This window comes from Neocloeon triangulifer, unplaced genomic scaffold (assembly GCF_031216515.1).
Source record: "Neocloeon triangulifer isolate White Clay Creek 2 clone unplaced genomic scaffold, ASM3121651v1 ptg000003l, whole genome shotgun sequence".
Lineage (NCBI taxonomy): Eukaryota > Metazoa > Arthropoda > Insecta > Ephemeroptera > Baetidae > Neocloeon > Neocloeon triangulifer.
Window position 1 is genome coordinate 1219735 of NW_026775546.1, and position 19955 is coordinate 1239689.

The 19955-nt window shown below is 39.5% G+C and overlaps 1 protein-coding gene across 5 annotated transcripts in view; it reads right to left on the minus strand.

Annotated features, from left to right (window-relative positions):
- LOC132193264 (latrophilin Cirl-like) overlaps positions 1 to 19955 on the minus strand; it is a 68449-nt gene that overhangs the window by 7801 nt on the left and 40693 nt on the right. For 4 of the 5 annotated variants that reach the window (XM_059613839.1, XM_059613840.1, XM_059613837.1 and 1 more), the window contains exons 3-5: positions 4077 to 4269; positions 933 to 1039; positions 117 to 485 (exon numbers count right to left, since the gene is read on the minus strand). In XM_059613839.1, the coding sequence (XP_059469822.1) occupies positions 117 to 485; positions 933 to 1039; positions 4077 to 4269 (669 nt within the window). Of the gene's footprint in view, positions 1 to 116; positions 486 to 932; positions 1040 to 1628; positions 1736 to 4076; positions 4270 to 19955 lie in introns of all 5 variants that reach the window. The other variant, XM_059613838.1, reaches the window with a different exon arrangement.

Sequence of the window (19955 nt, forward strand, 5' to 3'; positions counted from 1 at the left end):
TATATATTCACTAATATAAATTAAATTTCATTTACCCGTTTTTAATTGTAAAATAAAATATAATTATAACATAATAAATATTCTTTTTAAATTTTAAATTAATTTATCGCACTAACCAGTGGTGGGATGCGTTTGCCTTCTGGTGGCCACAGTTGAGCTTGGAGTTGGTGCAGTGGTTGTGGTGGTCGTGACCACCTCAGGAGCCACTGGCGCCTGCTGAGGTGGCTGAGTGACCGGTGGAGGAACATTTTCCAACATCGTGTCATCATATTCCTCACTCTGCTCATCCGGCGGCGCCGCCGCAGGGGTGGTCACCACTGCAGGGGCGGCCGTCGAGCTGGTCGTGGTCTCGGCCGCCGCTGGAGGGCCCGACGGCAATTTGGCCGCCGGCCGCAGAGACGGCAACTTGGCCGTGCTCCACACGCTCGGCTGAGAGGTGACGAGCCACGGCGGACTCGGTCGCAGGGTCGTCGACGTACTCACCGCTAAAATGTAATTTCAAAATTGAAATTTGAACTGGAAAAAAATTTGGAAGAATCTAGCCTACTATGTGTTTGTGTTCAAGTATTCGAGAGATATTTGCGATAATTGAATTTATCCTGAAATACCTCTGTAATTAAATAATGTCTACATGCGCGTTTCTCCAATTTTTAAAATTAAATTAAAGATTTAAATAATTAAATTAAATTTTCTATGCTTTTTTATTTAAAATATTCCAAATAATCGTCTTATAAAATTAAATTTAACTCCTGAACGCGGAGCTTTTCTACATTTTTTTTTTAATTCATTGAAAAATTAAAGAAATATAGAAATAATTAATTGTTGCATTATTACAGACCGTGCCAAAGAAGAGAAAGTGAACTGAAGAAGCCAAACTAAATCATGTTGTTTACCAGTCATGCTTGTGAGAATAGATATCTCTGGCTCTTTACCTGGGACACACTGATAATGTGCCTCTAAATATTTTCTAGTCCCCGGACACGGATCGCCGAACACACTTGTGCTCGCTAAAATACTGCAGTTTTGCTGATTTGAACATCTGCCAATGACAATCAAAATGCATTCTCTTTAGTGATATCGATTCGAAATTTGACAAAATTAACACTTCAAAATATTAGAAAGATCAACCTCTGCAAATTCCTTCCAAAACCCTAACGCGAATTGTGTGCCTCGAGTGAAATAATAATTCAAGTTGGTACAGAATAATATAATCTGAGGCGAAAATGGGCATTCAACAGCACGCTCAGGAGACGTGGCAACGCCGGGCGAAGGTTTTAATTTTGACCTGAAGCCGAAGGTGCGCGCACTCGAGCTCGCCAAACAACTTCTTCTTCTTCTTCCACTCTCCACTCTCGGCGGCCGGGCTTTTATATGTATAAATTTTTTATATTATTATTATTGTGCGGCATCTGGCGTTATTTAGATCCGCCGCCGACTTTTATGCCCGAAATTCCTTCAAACATTGAGATATTTAGACGCAGGCGAGTTGAAACGGCCGAATGCCTTTCTCGATTGAGACGTGGGACTTGAAGAACGCCCATTTTCGCCGCTAATGGACCCGACTTTGAAAAAAAAAGTACAAATCAAAGTCGCGTCCGTCGCTACATGGCAGGGGGATTCAGACTGACCTACACACTTATAGTGCACCTCTACATATTTAAAAGTGCCGGGGCAGGGGTCTTCGCCGAACTGGTCGTCGTTCACTGCAACGCTGCAGTTCGCCTGCAGGTTGCATCTGAAATGCAGAATTTGTCAATTGAAGGAGGAGGAAAGTACAAAGTTGGGAGCAAGAAGAGGAGCACTCAAAGTGCGGACGTGACAAGAATACACCAAAATTTATAATGACCGGAATGGAATTTCACAACGTCAGTAACATTACAAACAAAAATTGCACGTTTTATTACATAATTTGAGTTGAAAATTAAAAAAAAAAAATTATGGTCTTGGAAATTTTTAAACAATGAAATTAATTTTAATACTAAATCGAACAAAAATGGCTGCTGTGTTTTGGAAAATTTAAAGGTTCTATCATTTTTTTTTTTTTTACAAATTGAAATAATTGATTGAATTTCGTTTATTTTTAAAAACGTTCTTTCAGCCCTTTAATATATCAAATTGATATATTTTTCGGTATTCTTCTTTTCTTTTTATCACTGGCTCTTGGGTCAACCAGCAGCAGCAGCTCTTTCAAAGTAAATTGGGTACATTCGGAGATAGCGGGCCGTATTTTTTCTCTTTCTTTCTCCCAATCCCCTAGGATGATAAAAATATCAAAACACCATCTCCGCTCTCGGAGAGTATTTTTTCTCTTTCTAATCCATTACATTGTGTGTGTCTGTATTATACGGCCATGCGGCGGAGAGAAACTTTAACAAAACGGCTGGCTGTGGCAGCGCACGATAAAATCTTGCCTGTATTCCCACCAGAATTGTCTTTCATTCTTTACATATAAGAAGCTTTTAAAAGTATGTTAGACAAGCATCGCCGCGTGTATGTGTATAAATTAAATATTTAAACCGTCTCCTCCTCTCTTTCAAAGAAAGAAAGAAAAGTCGAATTTGTGCACAAGCATCATTCCCGGAACGAGTCCCTAAGCTTATCACCCGAAATTCGGATGCTGCATGCGCGCGTGAATGGCACAAATTTTTAATGACGCAATTAACCTTTTGACGGTCCCTCTCTGGAAACAGACACGTTGTTGCTTGCAAATATGCTCTCTTATACGCACTTACAATATGCAAATAAACACTCTCCGCCGGCAACGCTCGGCGGCCTGAAAATGGCTGTTTGACAATTAGTTGGGCGCATGCAAAAGCCAGCCAACTAAACAACCGACCGCGTCTGCCTACCAGACCTTTTACTATACATACATGGCTTGCTTTTTGGACCTGCGTTGTTTGTTTGCAAATAATATATATAAAGGGGGAGGAAAAGCTTGCGGTGACATTTTTGCTGCCGGGCACCAGAGATAGAGGGAAAATGAAATGCGAATTTCGGTGTGCGTGGAAATGCGGATTTTTGGTCAACTGAACGAGAGGTGGAATCAAAATATATAAATAACTATTTATATAATGCACTTTACATTCAAAATGAACATGAAAACAAACAAAAAATGAACTGAATTTTTATTATTAATGACTTCTTAATAAAGCCAGTACAATAATGTGAGTTAAAATTTCGAACAATAAAAAAATTAGCTTCTATTGTTGTTAAGATTTGATTGGAGGCGGTACAGCAAAATGTATTATTAGAACTTACTTTTCAAATTTACATCAGTTTAATTAAGGCGTGGATTCCAAAAAGTGGCCGAACTAAAAAACTGCCACAGTAATCAATTTAAAAAAATTCTAATATTTATTGATCAAATGATAATTAATATTTAATTTAAAATAACTTAACAAATATTATTAATTAGAATATATTAAAAAATATTATTATTTTTTTTTATATTGAATTTCCGATATTACTTAAACAATTTATTGGTTTAGTTTTGGTTCTAACCGCAAATCATCACCAAGAATTCCGATTAGATCAATTCATTTTAGTCAAGGATCTGATTGATGTCACTGAACGGAGTCATGTTTCACGGTTGGCGCGTTCGTCGAAGTTTGAAAAGCCAAACAAACACGCGGACCGCGAGCGTGTATATTTATTTATTCAAATGAATACCGAGAAGAGGCTCACAGCAGATAAAAACCCCAAAGCCACACACACATTCACGCATCGAAACAAAACATACATATGATTTATTTACACGGACTCAAATTCATGAATGGAAGCAGAGATTTCGGGGAAACAAGAAAGAAAAACGTTGAGGGGGGAAAATGGCCAAATTTTGTACAGATGACGAGGCTGCGGCGAATGGACAAAAATGCGCTGTTAATTAAGGCACACAACAAACGAGGCGAGAGGCGAAACGTGCGAGCACTGGCAAAAAGAGACTCTGCTCTGTGTGTTGTTATTTTCCCGGATGCGAGTCACGAGCGTCGAGTATTTTTGTGCCAATCTCCGCACGCGGACATGGAATGAACAGAGGCGGAAAATTTGTATAAATATTCAACCCTTTGGCCACTCACTTGCTGTAGAGGACGCGCAGCGAGCGCGGAGACATGCAGTTGACGCTCCAGTCGGTGTTGCCGTTGTCGTTGCACAGCGTTATCGAGAAGCGGCCGTAGTTGGCCCGGATCAGGTTGATGTGCTCGCCCTCCGGACAGTTGATGGTCAGCATGGAGCCCTCGCATTCGTACGCCACGTCGTACCGCATCCGTTCTGTAACACGAAAAATTTTCATTTAAATTTGGTAATTTTTGTAATTATTGATAAATAAAATGCAAAAATTTTACAATTTCCTGCTTAATTATTTAAGAAACAAAAATAATTTTTTTAATGCAAAATTTCAGGATCACGAATGATCTTTCAAATTCAACAAAAATATGAATTTTTTGGTTGTCAAATATTTAATATTATAATAAATTCTCAAAAATAATCTATAGAAAAAGATTGAAACTTTTGAGTAATTTTAATTTTTTTTGTTGACTTCTAAATCACCAATAAAGCACATTCCTATTTTGGGTTTTGTCTAAAAAATTAATAATCACTTTTTGATCTTTTGATAATATTTTAACAGTTTTCCAGCGGCACCAAATTCCATTTTATTTTATCTACCCTTTAAATCTTTGCTTAATTAATTTCCTGGCGTCTTTTCCTTTAGCTCCCCATTATTCACCTGGCCATAGTGTTTCCCCAGTCACGGTAAAGTTATCTGAATAGAGCGCGTTGTCTCTCATTCTGTTCTTGTGTGCAAGAGCCAAAGTTAAATTCCGACACAAAAAGAGCCTGTTTTATCAGCGTATATCAACTGCTTCTATCAAGGCGATCTTTCAAGAAACTTTTCAAAAGGTATAACAACTTCATTTCCTCGCAGCCCGCACAAAAGATTTCGCCTCGGTGATAAAGAAAAAATTCAAATAAAAGTCTAGGCAAAATGCAGCGACGAGAAAGAGAGTAAAAAAGCGCGGTCCTTTTCCCTTTCGTACGTGAAAAGACTGCCACCTTGTTGGAAGCAAATTCGTGGCAAATCTAAGTGCCGCAGCGAAACTTTCGGGGGCACCTTCCTAACTTTGCAACAAATTCGTGACGCTTTAACTCTTGCGCTCGCTCTCCGGAGATGGAAAACGAAGCATGAAAAAGCGGGACGCCGCTCATGAACGGAATAACAATGAGATCAAAACGAGCAGATACTCTTTTTATTGCACCGCCTCTTTCTTTTGCGTCCCCGCGGACCGGCTCGTGAAAATATTTGCTGGAAAATCGAATTTCAAGCGAGTAATAAAAAAAAGAGTAGAAGGAAAAAAAACACTTTTCGGCGTTTCGCGTCTGCCCACAACACATCCTTGGGCCGCGGCAATTCAGAAAAATGGCTCTTTAATAATAATAAACGCCGCCGTCAAGACTCTCTCCCGTAATTTTTCTCTCAAGATCTTTTCGGCCCGCGGCCATCGGAGCCGCGCAGATTTGAGCGAGATAATGCCCGAGAAGCAAATGGCTCCGACACTCGCCCGGTATTATTAGGCTCGATACGAGTCAGTCAGTCACTCACTCTGCCCGCCGCAAGATGCTTATCTCCATTTTCGCTGGCTCTCCCTCTCCCTACAGCCGCGTGTGTGTGTTAATTATCCCGATGCTTTTTCTATTCAGCTGCTGGAAAGGAGCAAGCAAGAGCAGCCCCTAATTAATCTAAGAGCATTCTCTGTGACAGGAAGCTCTCTTTTCTCGACAAAATCTCGACATTATCTCTCTTATATGCACCCAGAGATGCTCACTTTTAATTATTGTCTATTTTAGCTCAGTTTAAAGAAGGAAAAAGTGAAAATTAAATTGTTAAAACTTTGGACAGCCTTCTTTGTTTTTAGAAGTTTCTTTTTAATTTTGATAAAAAGATGCTAAAATTATTATTAAATTATCGTCTTTTTTTTATTCATTCCTTAATTTAATTAAAACATCCAAACGCAAGAAGATTGAGAGGGTTTTGCCTTTCTGAAATTCTCCAACTTCCCTGTACTGGCGCTGGTGTTTGCGAACAGTAGAAATTCACCGACAATGAGCTCAATTTTTGTATTTGGGATGTTTGTGAGGTCTGAGGTCACTTTTGACCTCAGGAATCAATTCAAGAGGCCAATTTGATATCAATTTTTAAATTTTAATTGAATTTCCTCTTTTTCTTATAAAATTTAAGATCATCTTGATTCAGAACTAAATTAATTTAAAATCTTCTTTGCATGAATTACCTTCAAAATTACTTTTTGCTAAAGGAGTCACGAACGAAATGTTTCTAAGCAGCTTTTTATTTTGTTGATTAAGGCTCTTTATACTTTACAAAGTCCGTAAAAGAAGCGGCCTTGATGGCCTCTTCTCATTTGATGCGGATAAAAAGTCGGTTCAATTACCACTTTCCCAACGTCTCGTTCGCCCGCCCGGCCGTATCAGGGTCAGCGTTCAAAAACACCTTAATGGCTCTCATTACAGGAATGTGTCTTCAAGTTTACGCAAGTCTGGCCTTTGTAATTAATATACACCTCCATAGCTCATCTCTTTCAAAAACTTTTCTCTTTCAAAGCACGTTTTATTTATATGCCCAACTTTTCACGGAATTTCGCGCTCGGGGAGCGTTTTAATTAGCATAAAACGGGCACCCTTTCTCCGAAATGCTCAAAAGAAGAGACGAACTTCTTGTACTTCTTTGCAGGCATTTCGCAATTTGCCGGCGCATTGTGGCACATTATTTATCGCCCAGGCTATTGCGTGTGCGGATTTATTTCGCAAAGTACACGCTAATACGGGTGTATTGTGCATTTGAATAGACTACTCTCGGGGCCGGCCGCGCCGCCGGGATATTTATTATTTTCGCCGTTGCAGTGATATATCGGAGAGGAAAATTTGCATACGCCATTTGCGCTCCATTCACGGTTGGATCAGATTTATTGCGCGGCCGACCAACAGCTAGACCGTTCCGCAGAGTTGATTCCTGCGCGCGGAAAATTAATCGCCGACGGCGCCGATCTCGCGCGGTGCCCGCCTCCATTTGTCTCGGCGCCGATTTTCGGCAAATAATGATGTTTGGGGTAGAGTGAGTTGTCTGATAGTGAAAATTGTTTAAAGAAGAGAAATAAAAAAAACATTGATATGAACACATCATGCTTTGTATAAATGATAAGTAGTAATTTCATGCAACTGCAACATTATATTAATAATAAAATTTATAATCAAATGAGTTAATTTTGGAAAAAATTGCTTATTTAAAATAAAATATATATTTTAAATTTTAATATAGTTACAATTTAATTAATAATAAAAAATTTTATATTTCAAATGTGCCTACATAGTTAAAATTTTTTTTAAGTTAGAAAAATTCATTTTCTTAATTAAAGTTTATTTTATACAGTTTGAAACCTCAAAAATGCTGTTGACTCTGATAAAAGTTTAAATAAATGATTGCTCTTGATTCAGTTTTTTAGGTCAACACAAATAATTGTGCAATTGGCTATCAATAATTCCAGTCCAATCAGTTCCTAAACACCTTTTGACGCCCCCGATATAAGATATTATTTGAAATTATCTTGATTGCAATCAAATCGATAAAACACTGCTTCGATCGAAAGCGAAACTTTCACCAATATATACAGAACAACCGATGCCGCCCTATTGGATTAAAAACTTTTCAAACCGGTACGAGTATTAAATATAAAAAGAAGCAGTCGAAAGGACCAAAAGCGGATTCAAATGAAGTCATATTGGCCCACCCGATTCGGGTAATGAGGCTACATAATTAAACCGGCCGCCGAAAATGAATTGCAAAAAGAAAGGTCGGGCTCTTGCGGAGAGAGAAAGAGAGGGGCACGCATATATTGTATAAATTACACTGGGCGATAAGGCATCTTATTTATATTTGTACATGCAAGACAAACATACACACATAACTCGCTGCTAATAGAGGCACGCACGGCTTTTCTTTATGTACTGCCGGCGCCCGATAGCGTAAAGTGCACAATTATGCGAGCAAAATGGCCTCACGTGCGGAAAAGTGCATGCTTGAATATTAACGGACATGCAATTTCTCTGGTCCGAGGACGAAGAAGAAGTTGTACGGCACGTCTAGTATACGTGTTGTTGATGATTTAGCCTCTCTCCGGGCGCGTTATGATGCATTAAGGACGGCTCTAATGAAAACTGTAGTTATCAGCTATAGCACTCTCCTTGAAGTCTTAATTAGATGCTGAAACTTGTTCTCGCGAGGGAGTTTTCAATGCAGTCGTATCCGACTTGTAATAATTAATTAATGCCGTGTTATGCGAGGCGCATACAGCTCAACATAGTATAGACGATGCGGGGAGTTTGAAAACTTGTGAGCGATGCTGGCAGGGCGAGGAGGCAACACTTCCAAGTAAAACGATTGTGGCTAAGTGGCTTAGGAAGGGGATTAAATTTCAATTTAGCGCAAAAAATGATAAAAACTTAATTTAAATAGGCCGATAATATTTAATTAAATATTCATGCAGAAAAATTTAAAAAAATAATTTTTAACTTGATTGTTTTGGCATTCAAAGTTGCACATTTTGCAATTTCACGCAAATAAATGATTTATAGCATCATTATCAGTCTCAATTAAATACTTAATAATTATTACCCTTAATCTCGCTTCTAGTAAATTTTACTTTTGGATTTTCTTCAAGATAAAACGCGTATTAACTCTCCTGGTAGATTTGGCAAATGCTGAACCGCCTTTCAAGTTTATCTGCGTCCCGGGACGGCATTTGGCAGGCGATTCGGCCGCGGTGAAATATTCAGTCCACAACGGAGGCGCGTCCCTGTCGGTTTTTCTTGGCATTTAAAGCCAAGTTCGGCAATTTGGCCCGCCGCTCGGGCACATCAATCTTTCGCGCCGACACACGGCGAGCACGAATTCGCCCCCCGAATTATCGATCTAGCGCGAGAGGGCTGAAAACAGGTCACACTCGCGCGCGCACTGCACTGACAGAGCAAAGAGAGCAGCTTTTTGCACTTTCCGGCCACTTTTTCCTAAAGAAAGTTTTATTTATAACTTTCGCGGACTTTTGGCACCGGCAGGTGACTCCTTTCCGCGGATGTAATAAATTAGCCCGGGGGTGCAAGATTCTCTCAAGGAGTCGCGACCGACTATGGAGAGGGATTTGCATTTTGATGGGCTATAAATTGTAGCGGGATGGTGTTGTTCTCTGGAAATGACAACCCCACTGGCGGAGATGAGATGAGCCGGGGAGTGCTAACAACCATCAGAGAAAACCGCCCCGTGAAAGACAACGGACTCCTCCGAGCAAGGCGGTTGACGCGCGCACAGTTTGATCAAACTCCCCCTCAAGGATTGACGCGAGCGGCGGCGGCTTTTGCCTTCTTGTGGATTTTGCCCGAGCTCCAAAAGTAATTGAAATCTGAGAGCGATTTTATGGCGTCGCGAGAGCTTCCACCAAAATCGCAATTTGTGTCAGCGGGAATTTTCACTAACCGCCGATAGGCGTGATTTATTTTCTATACATTTTTTACACATCCGTCTCATATTCACACTCTGAAATAAATTGCCTTTTGTATAGAACTTTTTTGTTTAAAATTGTTTTTAAAATTTAGAATATAGATAAGTAATTTATTCTTTTTTATCCCAATAGCACAAATTATCAGCTATTTTCTACAATCTTGAGATAAATTTTGACCCAACAAATCAAAGAATGAGATAAAATTTATTGAAAAATTTATAATAAAAAATAGCTTTAAAATTTTTTAATCATTTAATTAAAAAATTGATTGTAAATAATTGTAACAATTGTACAAATAAACAGCAAAATTTTTTTATAATATTCTTTTAACCTAATAACCAATTGTAATTAGCTATAACATATTTACTCACTTTTCTCACCTTGTACGTCATTACTAAATTAAATTTTTTTTTGTCTCCGGGGATTTCTATTCCAATCATAATTAGTTTCGCTAATCGCCTGATTAACTCGGTATATCCCTTTCAGCGCGGTGCTAATTAGATTCCATTCAGCGCTCAGATCAATACAATCGAATCCGGCACGAAAATTATCGCGCGTCTCGTGAGCGCGTCGAAAAATCATAGGCGCACGTGAACCGTTCTATATATTATCGTGCAGGTCTCTCCAGCATAGCACGCCTCTCTGGCCATTATTAGCGCTCGCTCGGCGCCGCTATCGACCCTCCTTCCATGTGCTGCACATCAGATAATACTCACGACAACGACCGCGATGATTAAGTACATTCGGATGGCCGGTTCGTTGGTTAGCTGCCTGGTTAGTTAGTTGGCTAGTTGAATAATAAAGGGTTTAATCTAACATGCATGGACGGCCAGCCGACCGGCTGGTCGGTCCATGCCTTTTTCTAAACGTGCATCGGGAGAGGCGCAAATTGCACCCTGATCGCTCCGGCCGATTGCTTTCATTCGCTAATGGCGAGGCGCCGATCGACTCGCCACATGCTCAAGAGCAAGTGGTTTAGCTCTTATTGCCAAACTACCCTATTTAATGTCCTTTTGTCCCGCGAGAATTATTAGAAATTTCAATCGATATACTCTAATAAATATTAAGTAATTTCAAATATTCAAAACTCTTTTAAAATATTTATTTAAATTCAAAATTTACCTTCCTAATTAGACCTGGAGACGAAAATTTGCCCTCAAAATAGCTTATTTATATTTTGCAAACACCACACTTTTTAAATTTTCCTGAATTTATAGAAACCGGTTTTACTTTTCTTGCACGACTTCCAGCCCTCATTTTGCGCCTCTCTTCCCGCTTTCCCATGAATTTCCACTTGTCCGAGCACAATGATGATTTTTTCAATAACCGGCGTGCTTAATTTGAAGTGAAATTGGCGTGGCTGCTCCTTCGTGTGTGCGCACCTTGCTCCGGGGCACACCCTTGCCGATTCCGTGCCACTGTTATCGACAATGAGGAAAAGGGTTTTCCGATACAGCCGGTATTGGCTGCCGTGCGAGAGTGGGTGAAGAAGACGCTGTTTGAACTGGCTGCTTTCATCATCATATGTACGCGGAAAAAAAACCAAGTTCGCTGCTCAACTGTTCAAAGCGCACACGTGTGCATCGCTCCGCGTGATGTGCATTATCCGCGCAGGGTTACTTTGCATACAACGAGAGACGGAGAGCTCTAGGAATTCCAACTTTGATCAGCATGCAGAGACGAAGTTGCAACTTAGCGCATGGTATAAACTTGTCTCTCGGCAAGAATGCTTCATTCAGAAGTTGCTGCAGCGGAAACATATTATGTGCTCCGATTGTTGCAAATCATACATAAAAGATATTTAAATGATGGTCTCAAACTCAAATGTAACACATTCATTGGGGTTAATGGCTGTAAAAAAATTAAATTTTTCAATGAAAATCACTTCGTGCAGAATTTTAGTTGCATAAGTCCCAGGTAAGTCATTTTAAATTAATTGTTTTATTTAAGTAATTTGAGTATCTTTTCAGATTCATCCTTAGCAAGCATAACAAGTATTTTATCAATTAATTTCATGCTTTAATTTATAATTAAACTGAAGCACAATTGCTTGACACTTTCTTTTGAGGTAAGTTTTTAATGAGATATTAAATTGGGTCACAAAATGATCGCTTCTTATTATGAAAGAGGAGAGTGAATAAATTATTTGCCTTTCCGACGCGATTTATCCCCCTTTTTTCTCTCCTCGATGAATCTTTCCCACTTTAATACTGCTCGGCAGATTTGCGTGGAAAAATGCGCATATTTAACGAGCACCCGCTCTCAACTTTTCTCAATTTATCACGGTGGAGTGACACACCATGCGAACGGCAGTCGGCCATCCAATAATTTGCACAACCTCGTGCGCCACATCACCATTTGTAATGAAAAGTGCCCGCGGTGATACATGCACTCTTCATTATTTCATAAAAAAAAGAGAGACTATACATGCGCGGATGAAAAGATGGATAGATATAAACACACAAACGCAAAAGTTTATATACACAGACAAGTGCAATTTAACTCTGTTGCGAAATATATATAATAAATTGCGAAATTTACAGCGCACTAGGGTTGTAAATGAATAGCTGCTATTCTAAAGTATAAAATATGCATGTGTGCATGCACTTGATCCCGGCTCTAGTCGGTTGTCAACTTTCGGAATTGCATTTTCATTGTGTGCGCGCGCGGTATGATGATAATCCTCTCTCTCTATACCGGTGCTCGGCGCTCCACTTTTGAAAATGGATTATGTTAATAACGCTTGACACTGCTGTAATTCACGGAGAGTGTGTTCACAAAAGTGCACGTCGGGTGCAGAGCTGTAAATTATCACCACGAATTCTAATTAGTCTGGCTGCTTTTTGAATTATTTGTCCATTAAAGGGGCGCTTCGAATATAATAAGCTGCACCCGATAGTGAAAAAAAATATTTCATGCGGGAAAAGGAAGCGGGTGGGAAAAATCATCGATGGCCACGCGCTCAATCTGTTTTGATTGTTATTATGCAAAAAGTTTTGGTTCCGTTTGGGGGAGAAGATTAATGAGCCGTTAATACGCTGGGCTTCGGATTAATTGGCTCACTTTGTGATTTTTATTCAATGAGGGGAGATTCTAAAAATAATCCAATTTTTCTTATATAAAAAAGCTTATTTTCTTCCTCAATAGAAATTGATTTTTGCTTCAAATATTTTAAAAGTGAACAATTCTGAACTTGGATTTTAAAATTTGACTTTTAAGTAATCATTTATAATAATTTTTAATACTATTTTTGTCAATTATATTTACTTGTGGGGAATTTTTTTTTATGAAGTCAATAAATTTGAATATTAAAAATTTCTCATTTATATAGGCAACTTTCCCACGGTCGCAGGCGTTCAATCGGATTTTTCCATTTTCACTTTTCGCACCCATTCGCGATAAATGCAGTGTCAAAAATTGATATTCATGGTGCCAAATCAGCAAGAAGGAAAACGCATTACGGAGCAATCATGTCGATCGACACGAGCTAGTGTAGTTTTCCCAACTTCTCTCGCGCGCTCAGCAGATAATAGAATATGGCCCCATAAAAAACGGGCTAAACACACACTTTTATGTGCCACTCTATCGATTTTAGCAGCATATTGTCTACTTCGTACCCCTGCAACCATTATGATTGAAAAAAAAAGAGAGGAACTGCATTCGCGCTGCGCGCACGCGGTGGGGTGTTGATTTATGGCCGAGCGCATGCAAGTGATGCACGTCCACCAACCAACCCACCCCCGGTGCTATTATTTCATGTTTGGATATATATCATATGCACATACAAAAGCCGCGCTCGATTGTCACAAAGCAGACTTTGCGCTTTTATCTCATTCGAAAATTCCTTTTGTCAAATCGTGCAGTCTCTATTAGAGTGGAACACCCGCATGATATGATGAGACGAGAAGCGGCCTATAAATGCGGCGGGGGTGGTTTTCTCTTCCAACTTTGATCAGCGAAAGGATTTTGCACGGGGTGCGTATAAACAAATCGCGGCTCGTGTGTTGTTTAAGAAACCAATTTCGGTCTCGAACGAAACGCAAAGTCCGATTTTCCACTTGGCCGGGTGGCAAATTTTGCAGGCGCAAAATCGATACGCTTTGTTTCCACCTTTTTAGCCTTGTCTGTTTGAAATGGAGATTCGACCGTAGAGGGCGAGCATTGTTCCCACTCCTCTCATTTTACGACGCGGCTGGTGGTGCAGATACGCAGAAAAAAAGAAAAAAATTTGATATTGTTTCAGGCAGCGTGAAAAGTAAAATTTTGTGAAATTCTTAAAAAGTTTTTTAATATAAACTCTGATAAAATTCGAAACGGTTTTACTGTAATCAATTTAAAAATGACAAAAAATATTATAAAAGAAAAGGATTGAAATTTTAGACAAGTTTATCTTGAATAATTAAATTAAATTTAAATTTTTACGTTTCAGTTTGATTTTATGAATTTTAGTTTTGGAGAATTTTCGTCCTTAAACAATTAATTATCCTCTGCTAATATTGAATATTTTTAAACAATTGAACAAACAAGCATCAATAATAAAAAAATAATATTTTTAAATTTAAAAATAAGGTACCTTGGCCACCCACTAGTGGATAAAACAGGCCTTTTTATGCAGTCCGGTGCACCCCTGGATTATTCTGGTCCAGGGGATTTAAGGGTGAGGATATAGAAGATGGGATATGTCCTCGGCGCAAAATATTCCTTCCCCCTCAACTGCTATATTATGGAAAAAAATTCCGCTTGAATTGATGAGCTCATCCATCGGTCGTTGTCGTAATGAACCCGCCGCGTGTGTACCCCATCGTTTTATGGCCGCCATATTTCAATATCATTACTTGTGCATTAAGGTGAGCTGCTTTTGGTGGTGCCGCCGCCGCTGCTCTCACAATCGATCCGATGCTTTTCTCTTTCTCGAGCGGATTTTATGGATCTTGCATCTTATCTCGGCGCGCACATGTTTATGCAATGTGCCCTGCCGAAAAATCTGTTTGCCGATCTGCTTCTTGTAAAGGGCGTGTGTGCAATCAAGTGGACGGGATTGGGAGCAGAGAGAGATAGAGAGGAAAAAACGGCAGATGGGCACCACGACGAATACCAGCAGATGGTTTATAAAAATTAGTATTAAAATAAAAATTGAGGAAAAATCTTTAAAAATTGAGCTTCAATAACTATATCAATTTTTTTTAAATCTACAGTTTAAATTATAAATCTTTTACAATTTTTTCGCAGTAAAATTGAACAAATTTTTATTTTTTATTATACAATTTTATTATGAATTGCAAATTTTAATAACGCATGTTATGACTTTTATATTTAAAATTATCGTTGTCCAGGGCGGTGCCGATGAAAAGTTGCATAAAATTTTATGAGCGCCTATCAACCCTGCGGCCTCTGAAGCCCCTCGAATTCCGGCTGCAGCAGGAAAATGGCGTTATTACAAATTGATGGCATTGCAGCATCGAGGGCTCCCTGGGCCGCAACAACAACGCCCATAACGAGCCCACATGAATAATCCAACCTGCACAAAAGCAGTCCCGAATTCTACTTCGGGCATTATAAAATTTTGAAAAAGCCCTCAATAATTAACAGTATTTAAGTTCAGACGCGTGGACTTCCTAATTACAAAAGCAGATCAAAGTAGCGGCCGGTTGGTCTGTTTAGCGTCCGGGCCGTATTTCATTTCAAAAGACGAGATAACCCGTGTATTATCGTTAACGCAGCCCGGAATGGGATGTGGATGCATTATGGATGGGCCCGAGAGCATTAAGGAAAACAACACGCCCTGTTATCACTTTCTAGCTGTGTTGGGCAATTCGGTGTCAGACAAAGGACTTTATATATTTACTAATGAAGGCCTTGCGTTGACAGTGACGCACCTCTGTCTGATTGGGAGACGTGCACGAGCCGCCCGACGACAACATGTCACTCGTATAATAATATACATGCGTTGACCTTTGACACGCGAGACACCGACCTCGGCAGCACAGACGGTCCAAGATTTATTGATCTGCCACACGGCCAGAGCCTAATTTTTAGAAGCAATTAAATCTGGGCAAATTTTTTTAAGGTTATATATTCCATTCAATTCAATTCGTTTATTCTCTCAAAACAGGTAAAAAAAAACAGGCTATTTGGAAATTTTATTTTTATGGAATATTTGCAACATTAATTATTATAAAATTTTATTTATGCTTTTCTTACTATTTAATTTATTTTGACGGCATTTTAAATTCAAATTAAATATCTATCATATATTTCAAAGGTTTTTATTTATTTTTTTATGGACTTTGGTTTCCAGACAAGTAAATAAATAAATTATTTAAAAATTGTTTTTTCAGATTTTATCTATTTTCGTTAATCTGGTGACATTTTTTAATTCGAATCACCCAAGCTCCTCGGTGAATACATATTTTCATTATTTTCAATTGGCCCCTGTTCTGTTCATCACACTCGAACGACGCAAGAGCTCATTGTGCACGGAACACGTACAAATTGAATTTCGCGGCCAAAGGGAAAATATCGCGTGGGAGACCGCAAACGCAACTCGACGCCACTCGCCGCCGATTTTGGCGTGCTGCTGATCGAGAGTCTCGTATACGCCGATTCAATTAGAAAGACTTTCGGCTTCATTAGCTGCGCACCCTGCTCTCTCTGGCTCGTTTGAGTTTTCAATTAATTTTTCCATCTCCCTCTCTTATGTACATTTCGGCGCGTGGAGAGCGGCGGCAGCTACAACAACACGCATTCGAGTTGGAAAAAGGGTTGTTGAGAGTAATGGACCAATTTTTGTTATTATTTCATACTCTGCCCGCGCCTCTCAGCAGCCTTTCAGTCGGCGTGATTGCTCCGAGTTAAATGAAAAGGCAACAAAGGGATGAACGGCCTCATTACGACGCTTTTTCTCCGAGAGGAAATATCAAGTATATTCTTCAAATACTTTGATATTTTCGCGACGCCTACGTGTCGGGTGATTGCTAATCTCGCACGATATTCTTATGGCATTAAATATATTATTTTCCACGCGAGGTAATTGGACGCAAGTTTCGAACATGTCAGAAGCAGCGAACTGGTTTGCTTCTCGCGCCGCGTCAGTTTCACCTGTTTCTCGGAAGTTCGGACGCGCGAGATTTTTTCGCGCAGGACATACTTTCCCAGAAGCGAATGTGTCGCAGACGGGGCGTGCGGCAGTAAATCACGCTGGAATTTCCTCGAAAGGTGCGGAATTTTGATACCGATCTCGGTCAGGAAAATGTCCTTTTATGAAAAGCGAGTTTAAATACTGCAGTGCATGGCGTATTTTGTATTTTAATGTTTACCTTGAGTACTTCAAATTGCAATATTCACATTAGGTAGTGAATTATTGGGGTAAATTGCAATATTTTTTAATTTTATATTTCGATTTATAATTTTATTGGCCGAGAAGAACAAATAATAATATTAATATGCAAATTTAGAAGAAGAAAAAACTGAAGTTTGACATGGAAAACATAAATAAATGGTAATTAAGATTCTTTAAAATTCGCTATCTCAAATCTAAAATTTATATTTTATAAAAAAACGAATCAATTTGCAGTTGACTTCGCAAATTTTCATTCAGCACTTATAAATTATTTAGACACTGTGACCTTTTAAAAATTATCATTTTTATTGAACAACCTTTTCCGTTTGGCTGCAGTGTCATTTATTACGACATCATCTTTTAACCCAAAGATCGATAAAGATATAACTTTGGCCGGAAATTTCAGGCGCATAACAATAAATTATACCGATTCGAACCGACGGTCACGGAATAACAAAATTTCGCATTTGAGCGCTGCAGATTCCAATTCATTTGGTCGATCTGCGTGTGCGTGCCGATCAGCCTTAATCTCTTCATCCCAGCCAATTTAGCGACAATTAAAATTTATTACCCTGGGCCGGCGGTCCGAACGGCAGCCGGTGGGGACTCGATTATAATTATGACTATTGCTGCTGCTGCTGTGCACTCTCGCATGCACAAACATCTCGTGTATATAAATAATAACGCATCTCATGACCCCACAGCATATACGAGCTGGGGAGCCCTAATGAAGTTCCTTTCACAGCCGTAAGGTATAATTAATCGCCTTACCTGCTGCCTCCTCCTTGATGTTGTTTTCGGGAGGATTTTATATATTACACCGGCCGGGGCCCCCTTCTTCCTTTCTTTATGTATTATAAAGTATAAATTCAGAGCCCACAGCGTTTGTGTTCACGCCGATGGTGTCGGCCGGGCCTTCTCTTGATTGCGCTCCGAATAATAACCCTCTGGGTGTATTTCGTGTATCGAACCAAGAGAGGAGAGGATAAAAAAAAAACGCTGGCCTGCTCCATGCGTACTGATGCGTGTTTTTTCCTTTCCTTTTTTTGTTCTCTAGCTTTGTAATCGACGGAACGTGGACGAGCACCTGTCCCCTGCCAGAGAACAAAGGGCCTTCCCATTGTAATTGGTGCAGCGGTGAAGCGAGCCGATGCCACTGATAGGTTTTGAGCCCAAGATTTCATCAGAAGTGTCCGGTAAATAAACTGACAATTGGGAATTATTTTTTTATTTCAGATTCCCTTGATAAAAAAGAAACAATTTTAATTGTGTAAATATTGACATTTTTAAATTAAATTTAATTTCCTGAATCCAGGGTTAAAATTGGCCTCAAATAACTACAAAAAGTACAAGCATTGTAATTAATTCTCCAAGCAGCCCTGTGGTGGCGCTGATGCTTTTGCAATGGCAAAAAGCAGCTCATTTTTTCTTCTACGCCCTATAGAACTACCAGGAGGTTAATTTTACATTACTAGAATTATTTTCAAATCTTCCTCTCCACATTCAATTGGCAAAAACGTTAATTACCGGCAGTGACTCTGAGGCGCCATAACCGTTTGCGCTGAACTCCGACACTTCTCTATGCGGCACTCGGTAATTTTTGCACCCGCCCAAGGGAGCCGGGCAAACCGAGAGAGAAGGAATTATCTGGGGTGCAATACCGCATTGCTTCCCGACGTTGTAGCAGCAGTTAGTTTTAATCTCGTATGAAATTATTCTCCGCATGAAACGCGGACGGAGCCGAGTCTCCTTTAATTATATTACACACACACTATATAGAAGAGCGCACGGTGCTGCCTCAGCAGTAACAAGTTAAAAGATTTTACGATCCCCAGGCGCTCCCCTGCTTTTTTCGCCGCGCTTGTTATTCCGCTCGGAAGCGCCATTACATTATTGCCGTGCGATCGCAATTAGCGCGACGAGAGCGAGCGAGCTGCCGACTAGAAAAGTGCAAATTTAATGGCGACTGCATTGCAACAAAGAAGTTGGTGAACTCGTATTATACAGGAGTGCTCATTTGCCCCGCTTTTTCTCCACAATAATAAAGTAAGTTGCAGCAACTTCTGATTGCTGCTAAGAAACGAAGAAAAGTGCAAAACTCGTTAATTTGCTGAACGGAAGAATTTTTTCAACTTTTCCTCTCGCAGAGAATTGTGAGTAATTTATTATTTTTAAATTAAATGAATTTAATTTCAATGAAAAATGTTAATTTTATTTATTAATTTTTGAAACACTCCTGTCAAAATTTTGTTTTTCTTAAATCTATGCAAAATAAATGCCCGAGAGTGGCTCTATTTCGAATTCCACGGCGCAGAATTATACGAAATTCAATTCCTGCGATGAATAATGCATTTTGCGCCCCGCCGGCCAACATAATATAGCGCAGCGTGGCCATTAAAATTGCAGATTTTTCGCTCTCGCTCGCAAAGCTTATACTTTTTGCGTGCGAGTAAATTAATAATGAAAACGCGCGGCATTCCTCCGCGATCAACCCTTGCTCTCCATTACCACCTATGGCGCGCACCATCTTCTCTTATATACTGTGTATGTGATATTAAAGCGCCGTCGGCGCTTATATTAAAAATAAATATATATGAACACGGCGAGAGAAGATACGCGCTCGAGAGGCTGCTCGGTGGCGAAGGAGGCTCGTAAGGAGTTTCTATGGAATGCCAGGTGCCACTAATTACATGCTTTGGCGGCAGCAACACAGCCAGCGCCAGCCAAGCGGTGGCGGAACTTACACCTTTTGGACGGGCACAAAAAAAAAAGAAAAAAAAAAACACCACAGCCGCAGCAGCCTCATTGAATTTCAAGAAGAGGAAACTTTTTCATCGGCACCAGAGGTTTACACCATAAAATATTAATTAGTCTCATTTGTTAAGGAAATTTTGTTTTCAATAAAACCGTGAAAATCTTTTTAAATCAGAAGCTCCAAAATGTCAGGAAAAAACCAACAAGACTTTCTTTTGTGCTGATCTGATTTCCAACTCATCATTGCATTTTTCTCAAAAGAAATAATATATAACCAAATGATTGATTTCACTTTAACT